General features: G+C 41.3%; 1 protein-coding gene across 3 annotated transcripts in view; it reads right to left on the reverse strand.

Annotated features, from left to right (window-relative positions):
* Nucleotides 1-17,776, reverse strand: part of snx17 (sorting nexin 17) — a 217,622-nt gene that overhangs the window by 100,231 nt on the left and 99,615 nt on the right. For all 3 annotated transcript variants that reach the window (XM_039749489.1, XM_039749487.1, XM_039749486.1), the window contains exon 2: nucleotides 14,758-14,832. In XM_039749489.1, the coding sequence (XP_039605423.1) occupies nucleotides 14,758-14,832 (75 nt within the window). The remainder of the gene's footprint in view (nucleotides 1-14,757; nucleotides 14,833-17,776) is intronic.

Consider the following 17,776-nt stretch of genomic DNA (forward strand, 5'->3'; position numbering starts at 1 on the left):
TGGATGGTGAGAGTTCAGATCTTTCCACAGATTTTCAGTGTGATTTCGGTCTGGGCTCTGACTGGCCACACCAGGACATTCACTTTTTTTCTCCTTCAGCCACTGTGAGGTCATTTTTGCTGTGTGCTTCGGGTCGTTGTCGTGTTTAAAGGTGAACATTCTGCCCATCTTCAACTTTCTGGCAGAGCGTAGCAGGTTTTCCTCCACAATTTGACAGTATTTTGCCTCATCCATTTTTCCTTCTCCCCTAACGATAGCCTCAGGCCCTGCACCATAGAAACACCCCCACAACAGGATGCTGTTACCTATATGCTTTACTGTAGGTATGGTGTGTCATGGATGGTGAGTTGCATTGGTGTACCGTTTGGTATTGAGGACAAATAGTTTGATTTTGGTCTCATCTGACCATAAGACCTTTTTCCACTTGGCATCAGAATCTTCAAGGTGCATTGTGGCAAAGCTCAAACAAGCCTCAATGTGGCCTTTCTTGAGATGTGGCATTTTCCTTGCGACCCTCCCGAACAAGCCACAATTGTGGAGCGCTTGTGAAATTGTTGTCACCTGCACACAATGGCAACTCTTTGCCATCAAATCCTGTAACTCCTTCAAAGTGGCCATTGGCCTCTTGGTAGCCTCTCTTGCCAGTTTTCTCCTTGCTCTTCTATCCAGTTTGGAGTATCCAGGGAAGGTCCTATTAGTACCAAATACTTGCCACGTCTTTATGATGGACTTTACTGAGCTCCTTGGGATTGATAAAGCCTTTGAGATGTTTCTGTATCCATCTCCGGCCTTATGTCCGTCCACAACTCTACCCCTGAGATCTTTTGAAAGTGACTGGCCACCCCTAGTCAGTTGTTTTCTGTCGGTTGCTCTATCAAGCAAGGGAATGAATGGACCAGGAACAGCTTCACTAATCACACTCATTACAACTGATCACAGGTGGAGGGAAGCCTGTAACCACCATGGAAATGGTGGGCACTGACACCTGATTGAGTTGGGTCCTTTATTCATTTCAGGATTTCTTGCTTTTGATTTTTTAAAATTCTTCTGAACTGTAGCTGTGATGTCTTTAACTTGGATGTTATTGATTGCATTGAGTAAGTAAAACTGGAAAAAATATTGGTTTGTGTGTGTTCATTTAAGGCTGTAAAGCAAAACAAATGGGAGTACTTCAAGGGGGGGGGGTTCTTTTCTATACCCACTGTATGCACAGGTAGCCTCTTGCCACAATTAAGAAATATATTAAATCTGTAACTGCCGCGAATGATCAAAAAAGGCTTCTTACTATCATTTGGCTGACACCTTTATCCATGATGACATTTACATTTAGTAGATACATTTGGTTACATTACTTGGTTGCTCTTCTAACTGGAGCACTGGCAAGTTAAGTGCCTCGCTCATGGCCACACAGTGTCAAGTAGCAGAATTTGAACCCGCAAGCTTAGGGTTTGAACCACTACACCACATTGCCTGCCAACTGAGGCCTGATTTGAACATGTTAAGTGAATTAGCAGCCACAATGTTTTGTGCATTATCTTGAACATGTGTAACCATTTTGCCTGCAGGTCCCCATCACTAAACAGCAGCAGTTAGCTTTTTGGCAAGGTTGTTAACTTCATGTCTGGAAAAAATTTTTATTTGTAGAACCGCTATTTCATTTGTCAGTGTTCAACTCTGCAGTGGCACGCTATTGTGCAATAATTCTTGGCTGTTTGTGCAGTTCAAGTAACCTGCAAGTGCACAATTCTTAGCTATGGTTAGACGGGCTTCCAGCTTTGGGGTCTTCCTAAAAGAATGTTTTTCTGCGCAGCTGATGAATGTGTCTCCAGATGAAATGTGACAGCCTAGCGTAAGATAACCTGGCAGCTGTTGAAAATTCTGCTATCATCCACACTTGTGGGTAACAAGTCTTGTTAGAGCATTCGATACACCTGCTCTATTTGGATTTCCACTTGTAAGTCATCAGCTCTCTTTCAGATACTGCCAATGTGGCAATCCATGTTGTATCAAGTGTCCAGCCACCATACTTGAGTACAACTAGAGCTACCTTTCTGGAAAGTGACTCAAGTTAAATTTACCCATGCACACTGCTCCGCTAATGCAAATCACAAGTGGGGCAGCCACTGTTTCTCGAACTGGAGTTACAAATGATCCGACGCAACACGTTCACACATGCACTGCAGTGACTGGGGAGACAGGGACCTCATCTGGTTTGTGGTGATAAGACAGTGCTGCCAACAGGTGGTTTGACTCACCCTTGTATGTATGTATGTATGTATGTATAGTGATGGACGGCCGGGACGGCCCTGGAATAGAAGAATGGGAGAAGGCAGCTACTTGCTGACACCGATTCCCCCAAGACACTAGATGGCAGCTTCCCTGTAGTGCAGGGCACTATGGGACTTGGAGTTCGGACAAACAGCCCTGCTGGGGGCCGTGGGTGCCACCAGGAGGAGCTGTCAAAGGACCTGGGGAAATATTCTTTCAGTATGGCCCAGAAGTACGAGGTAATCACGAGGACGGAAGCCCCAAAGCACTCTGCTCTTTATTAGATTTGGAAGTGCCAGCCAGTCACATGGTTGTAAGGACAGAAGCACTTCCGGGTCAAAGACTATTTAAAGGACTGATTGGAACCCAGAAGGCGAGCTGGAGTTGGGAGGTAGTTGACAGAGCTTGCTGGGAGGTGTGGAGGAGAAAATTGTATTATTTGTCGTTGGTTTATTTGTGTATGGTGGCTGTGGTGCTTAAAAGGCATTTTAAAGAAAGAAGAATAATTTAAAAGAACTTCTTTGTGCTTTCACCCTGTGTCTGCGCATCTGTCTGTTGGGTTCACAGGGCAACAGCGCCCTCTAGCATTCTTACAATATATATATATATATATATATACACAGTGATCCCTCGCTATATCGCGCTTCGACTTTCGCGGCTTCACTCCATCGCGGATTTTAAATGTAAGCATATCTAAATATATATCACGGACTTTTCGCAGGTTCGCGGATTTCTGCGGACAATGGGTTTTTTAATTTAAAGTAGGTGCTTCCTCAGTTTGTTTGCCCAGTTGATTTCATACTAGGGACGCTATTGGCGGATGGCTTAGAAGCTACCCAATCAGAGCATGTATTAGGTATTAAATTAAACTCCTCAATGATATATGATGTGCTTCCCTAGCGGGATTGTTTGCTTTTCTCGGTCTCTCTCTGACATTCTCTGTGCCTGACGGAGGGGGTGTGAGCAGAGGGGCTGTTTGCACTGAGGCTGTTTGCCTAGAAGATACGGACGCTACTTTAAAAAATGCTGAAAGACTACCTTCACATTGCTCCCTTCTTTGCGGCTGCTTTATCGCGGTGCTTCGGCATACTTAAAAGCCCAACAGCCCTATTGATTTTTGATTGCTTTTCTGTCACGCTCTCTCTCTCTCTGACATTCTCTGCTCCTGACGGCGCTCCTTTGAAGAGAAGATATGTTTGCATTCTTTTAATTGTGAGAAAGAACTGTCATCTGTCTTGTCATGGAGCACAGTTTAAACTTTTTGACGTAAGGGTGTTATTTCATGTCTAGAGGGCTCTAATAATGTTAACAGTGTGGGAGAGTTTATAAGGGCTTAAAATATATAAAAATAACCATACAAACATATGGTTTCTACTTTGCGGATTTTCACCTATCGCAGGGGGTTCTGGAACGCAACCCCCGCGATCGAGGAGGGATTACTGTATAAAAAATACGCTACGCTACCGTGGCTGTTCATTTGTCTGTCCGGGATTTTAAATCACCGCAAACCGTTTGACCTATTGACCTGAAATTTGGTACACATATACTACTTGACCTGAGAGAGAGAGAGAGAGACACTTTGCAGACTGGCTCTGGCTGAGAACTGCAGCATTCGACTATAACTGTACAACTACATGACTTACTTTAATGCAATGATTGCACGGTTATGTTTATTTAAAAATTACATGAGACAATTTAAAAACCATCTTCAAAATTTGAATGGATTTTTCAAAAAAATGAAGCTTGTCAGGAGTGCAGCAGCCAGCGTGCATCACCCAGTTTTTATACCGCTGATATCGGCTGATCTATTACTCAACTACAGGCAGTGTGTTTTGTACATCAAAATAACAGTGACAACAAGAAAACATATGGGGTATTCATCGTGACTTTCACCATATAAAGCTGCAATTTATTAATAGAATATTGCAGACCAATGTTGACAAAAAAAATGCAACAATCAGTTTTTCTGTGAAGCAAAACCTTTTGGGAGTGCTTTTGCTAAGAAATCAACAGGCTTCAAGCATTTCACAATGCTAATAACTGTGCCAAGTTTCATTCGGATTGAGAAATTTGTTATTGCATCCAAACTCACACAAACGTCACAGTGAAAGTGCTCAAATCACATTCAGGGATGATTAAAATGAGTAATTCTGTTGAAAGTTCCTTCTGAAATTTGACCCTGTCACAATGCTTTTCCTGTAGATAAACATACCAATGTCCTGAGAAATAAGAACTGTTGAGTTATCCTAGCTGCCATAATAAATTTAAAAGCAAAAAGCTTTTTTATCAAAATATACCGCAGGGATGGGGAAATCAATTAAATAAATTTCCAATTCCTTCTCAATTAAAATTAACCCTCAGTACTACCTACAGTTAAATCACAAGACAAAATACACTAAACTAACAAGTCCGGATGTTTGTTAATGCACAGTAGATACAAAATTGATGATGCATTGTGGGGAACTTCACATTTCATCCTGCAGATGACACTGCCTAAATTGTTTAAACATTACAAAAGCAAATTTTAAAAAATCTACCTCTTCTGCAAGTTCCTAACCCTTTATGCTACCCAAATTCTTCCCACATACTAGTAAATAGTATACAGTTGATATTTCGCAAATCCATACATGTAATTTTACCATGCATTCCTGCGTTAAGTCAATTTGGTTATCTACTTTATTTCCATAAGTGGTAATATCGGTTAGACAAGACAAGACACATAGATATGAAAGTCACTATATGATCAGGTCATTCAGCCCAACAAAGCTCACCAGTCCTATCCACTTAATTCTTCTAAAAAAACATGGTCAACTTTTGAAAGTCCCTAACGTCTTATAGTCCACAACACTACTTGGTCACTTATTCAAAGTGTCTATCGTTCTTTGTGTAAAGAAAAACTTCCTAATGTTTGTGGGAAATTTACCCTAAACAAGTTTCCAACTGTGTCCCCGTGTTCTTGATGAACTGATTTTAAAGTCACCGTTTCGATCCACTGCATTAATTCCCTTCATAATTTAAAATGCTTCAGTCAGGTCTCCTCTTAATCTTCTTTTGCTTAAACTGTAAAGGCTCAGCTCTTTCAATCTTTCCTCATAACTCATCCCCTATAGCCCTGAATCAGCCTGTTCGCTCTTCTCTGGACCTTTTCTTGTGCTGTTATGTCTTTTTTTGTAGCATGGAAACCAAAACTGCACACAGGACTCCAGATGAGGCCTCACCAGTGTGTTATAAAGACTGAGCAGAACCTCCTGTGACTTGTATTCCACACATCAAGCCGCTATATAACCTAACATTCTGTTAGCCTTCTTAATGGCTTCTGAACACTGTCGGGAAATCGATAGCTTAGAGTCCACAAATCATTGGATGAAAGTTCTCAGTGTTGGCGTGTCAGAGACAGGATATGCAGCTTTGTTTATAATGACACTCAGTTTCAATTCTCTCCTCCTCTACTACCTCCAGGGCATCAAGTGGGTGTCCCTTTTAAATTAGCGTATTGATTCTATGGGCATGTCTTGAAGTGATGTTACTGTCCCAGCACAACGTAGTAGAAATTCGCACTGACCATCACAGAGTTAAAGAAGATGTGAAGGATGTCACTTCCCTCATTAAATGAACACAGTCTCCTAACGAAAAAGAGCCTGCTCTGCACTTCTCTAGTTTATCTCTGTTACTGGACCAGTCCAACCTGCCATTGATGAGGACCCCCCAAGTACTTGTAGGAATTCACCACCCTCTATATCCAATTGCTAACAGGTAGAATTATTTCAACCGATATTTATTATATCAGATAAAAGTTGACAGGCATTTCCTTTTACTTGCTTAACTTAAACTAAACGCTTAGGGGTTACCTTTCAGAAGCTTCTCACAATACATGGAAGGATTTTTTTTCCAATTCCATCCGGAAAGAACTGGTGCAAGTCAGTCCGGTTTTTGGGCCATACATTTTCAGTTCAGTCCACAAATTTTAGTCCGGCCTTTGTGATGGTGTAGACTAGGAAATGTCATTTTATTCTTTTGCATCAAGCAGCTAGGAAATGCATGTTCTTCTATTTGAATTTTTTATTTCTGTAAAAGTAGCTTAGCTATCCACATAAAAGAGTATTAGGGGAGATTCCAGGCAGAAGGCTAAACTGGTAAAAATGAATCTTGCCTCGGCAAAAGTGTCTAAGAAAAATAAGAGGAGGTCAGAATTTTAAGTTGCAAACTGGTAATTTTCTGGACTTTGCACATACATAAACCTCTCAAACCATTGCTTGTCTTTGTGCATGCATACCTCATGAACATGTACTGCTATGGTCTGAAAAATTGGCACTGGACATAGAGCAGCTAAGGGTGCTGACCTTAGGGCTGACAAGCTTTGAAAGGTCATCAGCTTAAAGTCAAAATGTAAGAAAGAGAAGAACCAAGAAGAAGGACGAGAAGGGAAAACCAAGAAGGTGTAGAAGTGTGACCTCAAGTATCGTCTATGACAGCATCTAAAATAAACAGGTTGTATCACTGATTTGCCATACCAATTTACTTTTATTTCCTTGTGGGCCCATTAATGATTGACAGACGGGTATCAGTAAGAGTGAAAGGGAAGGTCTACAGAACGGTAGTGAGACCACCTATATTATATGGGTTGGAGACGGTGGCACAGGAGACAGAACTGGAGGTGGCAGAGTTAAAGATGCTAAGATTTGCATTGTGTGTGAAGAGGATGGACAGGATTAGGAATGAGGACATTAGAGGGTCAGTTCAAGTTGGACGGTTGGGAGACAAAGTCACAGAGAAGAGATTGTGTTGGTCTGGACATGTACAGAGGAGAGATGCTGGGTATATTGGGAGAAGGATGCTAAGGATAGAGCTGCCAGGCAAGAGGAGAAGAAGAAAGCCTAACAGAAGGTTTATGGATGTGGTGAGAGAGGACATGCAGTTGACAGGGTAGACAGAGCAAAATGATGAGGACAGGAAGATATGGAAGAAGATGATCCACTGTGGCAACCCCTAATGGGAGCAGCCGAAAGAAGAAGAAGAATGATTATAATGGCTAAATAAAATCTTATTACTTGCTCCTCTTCCTTCCATTTAGCATTTTCTCTATACTACTATATAGGGTATAAATGCATAAAAGACATCCTGTAATAGGGAAAGTGAAGCACAGTAGCATCCAATTCTAGTTGTAGAATGGATCCATTAGTCCCAGGTGCAAGTGCAAGCGGTGTTTCCTTATAGGCCAGGATAAGGGAACAAAAGTTGGGGTGTGAACATATTTTATGCAAAAACTCTTCCACAATAAAACACTAGGGCTGCAACGATTAGTTGACGTAATCAACGACGTCGACTACAAAAAATCGTGGACACGGATTTTGTTATTGTTGACGCGTCATGAACAGAACCTTCAATAGAGGCTCCAGTCACAAAAAACCACATACATGAACATCTGGGGGTGTATCGTTTGTTATTGTTTGTCAAGACTGCACACAGTCCTACCAACGAAGAACGACGTCCGAGGAGGAGAAGAAGAATGTAGAGGAAAATAAACCTGGTTGCAATGGCAAGTCGGATGGAGGAGGGGGAAGGAGATGGAAAAAAATTGAGACAGAAACTTTCTGAAGTGTTGGGAGCACTTCACCGATAAAGAAAAAGAAGTTGAACGCTGATTATGCAAAGTGGAGCTTTCTTTTCACAGCAGCACCACCTCGATGCATGAGCATCTGAAATGCAAGCATCCTCGAACTGTGATGCCGCCATCTCTTGAGAATTTATGCTGGCGTTGTTAGTTAGTTAGGGTCAGATCAGGAGGGGAGGGAGAGCGTGAACGAGACTGAGAAAATAAAAGTGAAAAAAGCTAATTTTTACAAGTAACAAATTTACACCAGATCTGTTCGTTTTCAAATAAAAATGCATTAGTGCGATGATTTTTTCCGATTGGTACTATTCAGGTCATACAATGATTTCTCCAAAATGTCACATATATTTGTCTCTTTCTTTTTTTCCCCTCAGTGCTGTGTGCTGACACCAGAAGGCGTGAGTTTATTCACTGCTAGAGGGAGCACGCAGGTGGCTGGTTGCTGTGTGCTATAACAAGCTTGCTGTGTGCAAGGCATGTACAGGGTCCACCGAGAAAAGAAGAGCATTCATGGCTCACCTTGCAGATGGACATTCGTTCCTCTGTATGTCCTGGAGTACTGTGCAGACTGGGCAAGATCGGGGTGGGGAATGCGGTCACGGATTACAACCGAAAGAAGGTACGTAAATGAATATGAATAATATTGCATCTGTGTCACAATGTTTTACGAAATGTACTATAAGGTCATAAAATGAATAATTCCAAATATCATATATACCTATGTCTCTGTTATTTTGTCAGTGCGGCTTTGACTTCACGGGCCATAAGACGCATACTAATTCAGCGTAAGCAGGAACACTCAATAAAATTGAATAAAAAAAATCAAGTGACAATGAGATACGAATAAGGCAGATTCGCCAGCATTTGTATGTCAGTTTTTATCCATCCAGATCTGAGAATTTCCAGTTGTCTCAAAATACCACTCACGTCTGCAGTTATTCCCAGTTTCAAATAAAAACTAATAACGTCAGATCCCAGGGGAGGCGGTGGAATGTATCGTGATCGTGACTGAGAAAATAAAAGTGAAAAGAAAAAACGGTAACTTTTACAAGTACTATACATTTACGTTGGTTGTTATGAGGTAAGAAATGCACTAGAACCCAGAACAGGATGTGCAACCACAGGCATCAGAATAGTCTGGCATGAAATAATCGTGACTAATCGAAAAATAAATTGAACGATTAGTCGACTACCAAAATAATCATTAGTTGTAGCCCTATAAAACAGATGGCCATTGTTGTGCTTATACATTGTTGTCTGTTACAGCATTGGAGGTACCACGTATCATTACATACAGTCTGGATGGAACACAAAATTTGCAACCAGGTTTTAATGTTCTTGCTGAGGACTTCTTGTTTCATTATTTCTAGGTAATTTTCATTCCTGATGATGCCATTTAAATTTTCTCAAGTGCTCCAGTCCCTTTACGTGGAAAGCACCCCCACAATATGATGCTGCCACACCCATACTTCACAGTGGTCTATGACTGAAAAGCCTCACCCTTCTTCCTCCATACATAGTGGTGATCATTTTGACCAAATTTTGGTTTCACCTGATCACAAAATACTCCTTCAAAAGGCCTCATGTATAAATGGTACATATGCACAAAAATGTTGCGAACCCCCGTTTCCACACTCAAATCGTGATGTATAAAACCTAAACTTTGCGTAAAGCCACACACATTTTCCCGGTTGCTAAATGCAAGTTCTCCGCTTGGTTTTGCAAACTGGCAGCACCCAGCATCAAAGCAGTGCTTTTGTTCAAGTGTGGTTTCCCTTTCTTTTTTTAGATGCACATCCCTAACACGGTTTATCAAATACACTGAAATTAACTGCATATTGTTAATTAGTTTAAGGCATCTGACTGTAATTAACCTGTAACAATATAATGGTCCACGGAATGGCCAAACTATTCCAAACATAGCTGCTTTAGCATTGTTCCTCTCTCTGCACCACTCTGAGTATTTATATCATTATATCTGAGTGTGGAATCACAGCTCTGCAGCAGCTGATCGGAAACAGAATTATCGGTATACAGCATCAAGCACACATTGCCTCAGCCATGCTGTCTATTGAACTGCTCTCATACGGCAAATGATTCAGAGCCTTTCCTGTACGGACCTCGCAGTTCAGAAACAGTTTCATCACAACAACTACAAACGCACCCAATCAGTCCATCAAGCGCTCCTTGTAGAACTGTTTGTACTTATCAGTAGAATCACCTCACTGTAAACTTGCAGTCCAGTTATAATATTGCATAACCTGAGCCATTTTATAAAGCGCATATTTACATATGATGGAGATATCACTTTTAAGATGAAATGCAGCAAAATAGGTTTATTATATTATATAGATAAAATGTCAACCTCATTTAAATAATCTATATTGTTAATAATTAAACATGTGAGGACACCGTGGGCAGCAGTAGCGATGACCTGCTGTCCCTTTCAGGGATTGTTCCTGCCTCGCGCTGTATTCTTGCTGTGGGCTGGCGTGACACTGGAAAGATAGATGGATGGAGTAATTAAACATGTACTACGAAGATATTTCAAAGTTCCTTAAAAGTTTTGAAGAATCGGTGTTCTGAGCTTACAGATGGCTTAACGTCTATTATAGAGCTGATTGCGTGGCGATTGGGTACTTGGAGAAAGTAAAGGAAGGACAGGAATTGGAGGTTAGTACGTTTGAAAGAGACAGTACTGCTGCAATAAATTATTTCATTGAAGGTCATGCAAGGCGCAGCAAGCATCTTGCGGGAGGTAGAAACAATCTGTGGACAGGGCGCCAGCTCATCACTATCACTGCTCTACCGTGTTCCCATGTTTAATAACATGCTTTAACTCCTATCATCATTAAAATGATATCAAGTATACATCTCAGTATTTAAATTATTCAGAGAGCTGTAATATCATGAATGTAATGTATTCTGTGTCCTGTCGGAGGAAGAGAAAGCCCGTTTAAGAAGCACGTAGTGATTCACACACATAGAGCACATAGAACACATACAAAACAAAGCATTTAACGTGCTAATTTAGCTATGACGGTATTTGAGAAACTAGTAAATTAAACAATTTAAAGATGAAGTTCATGATGTTCTACTTTAATGACAAAATAAACTACGTGATTAAAGTGGAAATTTCTAGATTAAAGTTGACATTTTAAGCTTTTTTCTCACTGTGTCCCTATTTGGTTTTTTTTCTCTGTACCCTAATAAAGCTTTCATATGACACTCAGACGGTGGGCTACGACTCACCTTTTCACTGCGACTTTGACATCTGACAACTTCTTATTTTATTTTGGGCACTGTACGACTTCGAGTTTCTCTGACACGCTATGTCATTCAATCGACTTCCTTTTGTTGTTGAGATCACTGTTTAAACCAACAAATAGTACGTCTTTCCTTGCTCCACTTGGTATTCGCTGAAATTCTTCTATTTTCCCCCGTGCTTTTGCCATTGTCTTTTCAGAACGCAGATCTTATATTGATTTGTATATTCAAAGAGGCGTAATTTTGAGAGGAGTTGGGGTGGGGCAGCAGGCGTGTGCACGTGTGTTACTTTTCACGCTGAATGGGATTTATGGAGCGGAAGAATGTGAAAGTTGGCGAACACACAGATTTATGCATCTGGATTTTTTTTGTGTGTACGCACATTTCCGCTTTTGTCCTTATGCTATATTTTAGCATGAATTCTATGCACGCCGTTATGTATGAGGCCCCAGGTCTTTGTCCTGGTGATCACCTGCAAACTTCACACTGGCTTTTTTTTTTTTTTTAATGTCAGTCTTATAATTGTGGCTTCTTCCATGCATGACAGCTGTTGAGGCTATGGCGATGAAGGGCTCTCTTAATGGCGGCTGGAAATACTTTGGTACCGGATGCCTCTAACACCCTTGCCATTTTCTCAAGATTGTCATGGAGTTCGTTTGAAGTGTTCATCACTGACAGATCATTTGTGCCTCCTGTACCTGAATCATGCGGTGACTGAGTGGTCTGTAGATATTTCTACTGTTTGAAAATTGCTCCTAAGCAGGACACAGACATATGGAGGTCCTGAGTTTTTTTTTTTTTCTTTTCATGAGGCCTTGACTGAATTATTTGAATTCTCCTCCTTTTTGGAAGTCAATGCGCACTGGAGAGATTTGTAAGGACTGGAAAATGGCAAATATCATCCCATTATATAAAAAGGGTGACCGGGCAGTGCCAACCAACTACAGGCCAGTAAGCTTAATGTGCATCACAGGAAAATTAATGGAAGGAATTATTAAGGAGAAGATTGAGCAACATCTGGCAAGGACAGGAGTTATTCTGAACAGCCAGCATGCGGTCAGAAGAGGGAGGTTGTGTTTTACTATCATGCTGGAATATTATGAGGAGGCAATAAAAGGATATGAGCAGAGTGGAGCAGATGATTTGATTTATCTGGACTTTCAGAAAGCATTCGATAAGGTGCCACATGAGAGGGTGGGCATCAAATTAAAAGAAGTGGGAGTTCAAGGTTTGGAAGGGTGCAGAATTGGCTCAGACACAGGAAGCAGAGGGTGATGGTGCGAGGAAACTTTTCAGAATTAGCCAATGTTAAGAGTGGTGACCAGCAATAGTCAGTGTGGGGGCCACTGCTATTAATAAATACAAATGATTTAGACAGGAATATAAGTAACAATCAGGTTAAGTTTGCAGATGATACCAAGATAAATGGATCAGCAGATAATTTAGAATCCGTTATATCATCACAGAAGGACTTGGGTAGCAGACAGGCTTTGGTAGACGAAATTTTATGTCAGTAAATGTAAAGAATTACACATAGGAAGTAAAAATGTTAGGTTTGAATACACAATGGGCGGTCGGAAAATCGAGAGTACACCTTATGAGAAGGATTTAGGAGTCATAGTGGACTCTAAGCTATTGACTTCCCGACAGCGTTCAGAAGCCATTAAGAGAATGTCAGGTTATATAGCGCCTTGATGTGTGCAGTACAAGTCACAGGAGGTTCTGCTCAAGTTTTATAACACACTGGTGAGGCCTCATCTGGAGTCCTGTGTGCAGTTTTGGTCTCCAGGCTACAAAGAGGACATAACAGCACTAGAAAAGGTCCAGAGAAGAGGAAAGATTAAAAGAGGTGAGCCTTTACAGTTTAAACAAAAGAAGATTAAGAGGAGACCTGACTGAAGTGAAGTGAATTAGTCCAGTGGATCGAGACTGCTTTTTTAAAAAATGAGTTCATCAAGAACACGGGGACACAGTTGGAAACTTGTTAAGGGTAAATTTCGTGCAAACATTAGGAAGTTTTACTTTACACAAAGAATAAGCGACCAAGTAGTTTGTTAGACAGTAAGACATTAGGGACATCGACTTGATGTTTTTTAGGAAGAAATAAGTGGATAGGACTGGCGAGCTTTGTTGGGCTGAATGGCCTGTTCTCGTCTAGAGTGTTCTAATGTTCTAAAGAATTCCCAATATACTAATGGTAGGCTCTTAAAAACTGCCACAGGTGCCCTCATAATTAACTTAATTAAGGCATTTGGCCAATCAGAGGGTTCTAAAAGTCATTACATCAATTTCCTGTAATTTTCTTGGCTGTTTAAACAACATTCAGCTTGGTGTATGGAAACTCCTAACCACTGAAAATCTGACATAGCAAGGCTGAAATAAGCTGGGAATGACGTCACACCCGAATTGAACGTGTTCCAGTAAAACATTCAGAAAAACAACATGGAGACCTCCAGAAACATATTTGTTGTGCTTGCCTTTTCAGAATAAATACCAATTTATAACATATGCAGTATTTTGCATATCCAAACACTATAGCAACATGTCCACAGACAGAGGTTGGCCGGTACTGGCTGTATGACTGACTTAATGAGACACAAATAGACAGAAGTGTCAACAAAGAATATAATACAACAGCTTATACTAAAGTTTGCAATGTCAGACAAACTTGGACTTGACAGACCAGACCAGGAGTTTCTAAATAGGTAATCTAACTTGTGGTGATGTTCCAGCTGAAAATTCCGACTAGAAACTCAAATTCTGACATCCATGGATATTTTTTTATCGTTACCTCTGATTGAAATAAAGTAGATACCCTAATTGACTTAACACAGAGAATGTATGGCAACGTGACAGTGTGTATGGTGCTGGGAAACATTGAGTTTCAAAATCTTTAAGACAAGGTGGATGGAAGCTTTAGGCCTCAAGTTTATCTTTGAAAAGAACTGTGGAAATGAGTAAAAATAAGAAAACAAGCAAACAAACAACAGACTGCAGACAACCAAACTGCAGGCTGGTGCAGTAGTTAGATGCTGGGATGAGCTTAGGCCTTCAGGAACAGTAGGTTGAAAAATTAATAACCTACAAAAATGCAAGGGAAGATCTAACACAACAGGACAGGAAGTATTAGAGACAACTATGCCACTCTGGTGTTACGTATGTTTTTTAAGGAAACACTGAAATTCCAGGGAGGACCATTCGGCCCGTGTTTTCTTGGTAATCTCCATTTCACTAATTGAGTACAGGCCTTGTACTATGCACCCTGCTGTTGCGCCACTTAATAATGCACTGGGGGATAAGTGACTCTGATGAGTTTCAGCTGTGGAAAAAGGCCCAAGCTGTCCTTGATTATCACCATGTCTAAATAGACAGGGCAGAAAGCTGCAATTCTCACTGTAGGGCAAACATTGACATTGAATGTGGTTTTATGAAGAACCAAGAGGCCAAAGACCAGAAAAAATAAATGTGCTCGCTGACATTTGTAGGAAGCCATGTACAGAGAAAAGCAATAAATGAACAAACAAACAAGTAAATAAATAAACAGCAGCACGTTTAAGTTAGCGTAGACAATTAAGACTGTGAGGTTGCAGTGTGTTAACAGTGATTCTTACCTGCTCGTGTAGTCCCAGGAGCTGGCTGTATCGGACTTGACAGTGCAGCACACCATTCACATGAATGTTGTAGGCCTGCGGGGAGAGAAAAAAAAAACAAACAAAAAACACCATTAGTCATGTAAGTTGTGTACAAAAACACTGTCTTTTTTACAGTACGAGCCATATTCCCGGGCAACAGAATACAGTTTAAAATACTTGATATCTCTTGCCTTATGTATACCTTCAGCACCTTTCCTCGATATTCTCGCTATATATTTGAGCCTCTCTTAACTAAAGTTTCCTCTTTTGAGTGCCTTCCTCTAAAGCAGGGGTTCTCAACGTCGGTCCTGGGGACCCCCTGTGGCTGCAGGTTTTTGTTCCAACCAGCTTCTGCTTTTAATTGGAATCCTGGGCTAGTTAAGTGAACTGATATTTCCCAGATTGTGTGTTTTGGGAACACTATAAAAATGAGAAAACTTAGTTTGGTTAAAAAAAATATATATGTATATTAAAATGTACTAGGCAGTTATATGGGAATAATGTATTTTTTTTCTTTTTAGCAATATATCCATCTTGATTTTCATTTCCAGGTGTTCTAATTGTTTAATTAATACATTATTTACTAATTAGTTAGTCTGACACTAAAGTAGTTGCAGCCTTTCATGATTCAGTGTCGTTTGCCTGGGTGTCTGCTCTGCTCGTTTTTAATGGTCATTAATAAGATACAATGAACGAAGCAAACTGCACAGAGAAAGGGTGAAATGTAATGAAAGCAATAAAAGGGAGTTAAGCATTTAAATCTATAGCAAAAGCATAAATATTTCTAAATGTAAAAATCATGCCTCTCTGCTTTGTTAATGTAGAATAAGAGAAGAGAAAAAAAATACCAGCAAATTATTTGAGATCAGTGTTAGCAGTTGTCACCGATTATAAATCTGGTTGGAACAAAACCCTGAAGCCACAGTGGGTCCCCAGGACCGACTTTGAGAACCCCTGCTCTAAAGCCTGCTTCTCAAACTCTGCCATTTTGGGATGCCTTGCTCACTCCTCCTGTCTTTGAAGACAACTCTCGGTGCGTCGCCTAAATCACTCCTCCTCCTATATCTCAAACTCTGTCTACTATCCGTCTAGTGGCTCTGAGGCTAGGGATCTGCACTGGTAATCGGAAAGGTTGCCAGTTCAAATTCCGTAAACGCCTGAAGTGATTCTACTCTGTTACGCCCCTGAGCAAGGCCCTTAACCTGCAATTGCTTCGTCTTGGGTATGACGTTAATCTGCATCCAGCCCTGCAGGGAAAAACCTGTGAGATGGTGGCAGAATTTCATTCCATCTGAACTAGTGTGGTGCCGAGGTGTCCATGGCTGCACTTGGGTCCTAATCTGGAGATCCTGAGTTGATTTGTCATGTGGTGGGCGCGGCAATGAGCCGTATCAGCGTGTGCTTCTAACCCCTCTCTCTCTCGCCTTATGTGTACCTTCAGCACTTTTCCTCGATATTCTCGCTATATCTGAGCCTCTCTTGACTGAAGTTCTGTCTTTCGAAGTGCCTTTCTGTAAAGCCTGCTTCACGGACTCAGCCATTTTTGGGATGCCTTGCTCACTCCTCCTGTCTGCTTTTATGATTTCGGTCTTTGAAGACAACTCTCAGTGTGTCTCCTACATAGTTACTCCTCCTCCTCCTCCTATGTCTCACACTCCTACTTTTTGTCTCAATTGCACCACCAAAGCCAAACTGACCAGTCAGATTACTCTAAGAGACTGGACACACATACAGACCTTAGCGTTTTAATAGATAGTAAGACATGACCCTAAGGTACAGGGTTGCCAGGTCCTTAAAAAATGTATAGTTCAAAGTCGAGTCAAGTTGGGGAGCATGCACTGGCACAGTGTGTTGCCGCACCCACCAAACGACAAAACAGCTCGGGATCCCAGGCTGGCAACTCCCCAGGCAGACATGCGGTCCAGTCCCCACCCTCCGGAAATGACCCTCTATCTGCCACAACCAGGTGTTACGTGTGGGACCCCTTGGCCTAGTTCAGCCATTCAGGTCCCAAACAATGAGGATCTTATGAGCTGGATCACCCTCGGGAAAATGCGCCACATGGCCGTACTGCTGTAACTGACGCTCCTTCACAATGCAGGTAATGTGCCTCATTCGGGACTCCATGAGCAACACAAAGTCAAACCAACAGTACCCAATGTCTCTCCAAACAGACACAATAACAAAGGAGTCCAGTCTTCATCTCAGGTCACTGGATAGCGTCCATGTCTCGCAACCATATAGCAAGACAGGAATGACCAGGACTCTAAAGACTTAGCTCAAAGAAAGCTTAAAAAATAGCAAATTGCCCAAAAATAGGCAAATACCTGAGGTAGACAAAATGATACACAAGCATGGGGGTGAGGGCGTCAAAGCAAGAGGGTGAGGTACATGCCCGTCAAAGCCAGGGCTGGGGGAGATATTTCAGAGTGGTAAAATGGGTATACAGTAATCCCTCGCTATATTGCGCTTCGACTTTCGCGGCTTCACTCTATCGCGGATTTTAAATGTAAGAATATCTAAATATATATCACGGATTTTTGCTGGTTCGGGATTTCTCGGACAATGGGTCTTTAATTTATGGTACTTGCTTCCTCAGTTTGTTTGCCCAGTTGATTTTATACAAGGGACGCTATTGGCGGATGGCTTAGAAGCTACCCAATCAGAGCATGTATTACATATTAACTAAAAATCCTCAGTGATATAAGATATGCTTCCCGTGCGGTGCTCAATTATTTGCTTGTCTCTGCCTCTCTCTCACCCTCTCTGACATTCTCTGCGCCTGACGGAGGGGCTGTGAGCAGAGGTGCTGTTTGCACAGAAGCTGTTTGCCTAGTGGATACGAACGCACCTCTAAGAAATGCCGGTCGCTTTATCGCGGTGCTTCCAAAAGCACATGTATTGATTTTTTGATTGTTTGCTTTTCTTTGAGAGCGATCTCTCTCTCTCTCTGAAATTCTCTGTTCCTGAAGAGAAAAAGATATATTTTCATTCTTTT

The sequence above is a fragment of the Polypterus senegalus genome, chromosome 3 (genome assembly GCF_016835505.1).
Source record: "Polypterus senegalus isolate Bchr_013 chromosome 3, ASM1683550v1, whole genome shotgun sequence".
Lineage (NCBI taxonomy): Eukaryota > Metazoa > Chordata > Cladistia > Polypteriformes > Polypteridae > Polypterus > Polypterus senegalus.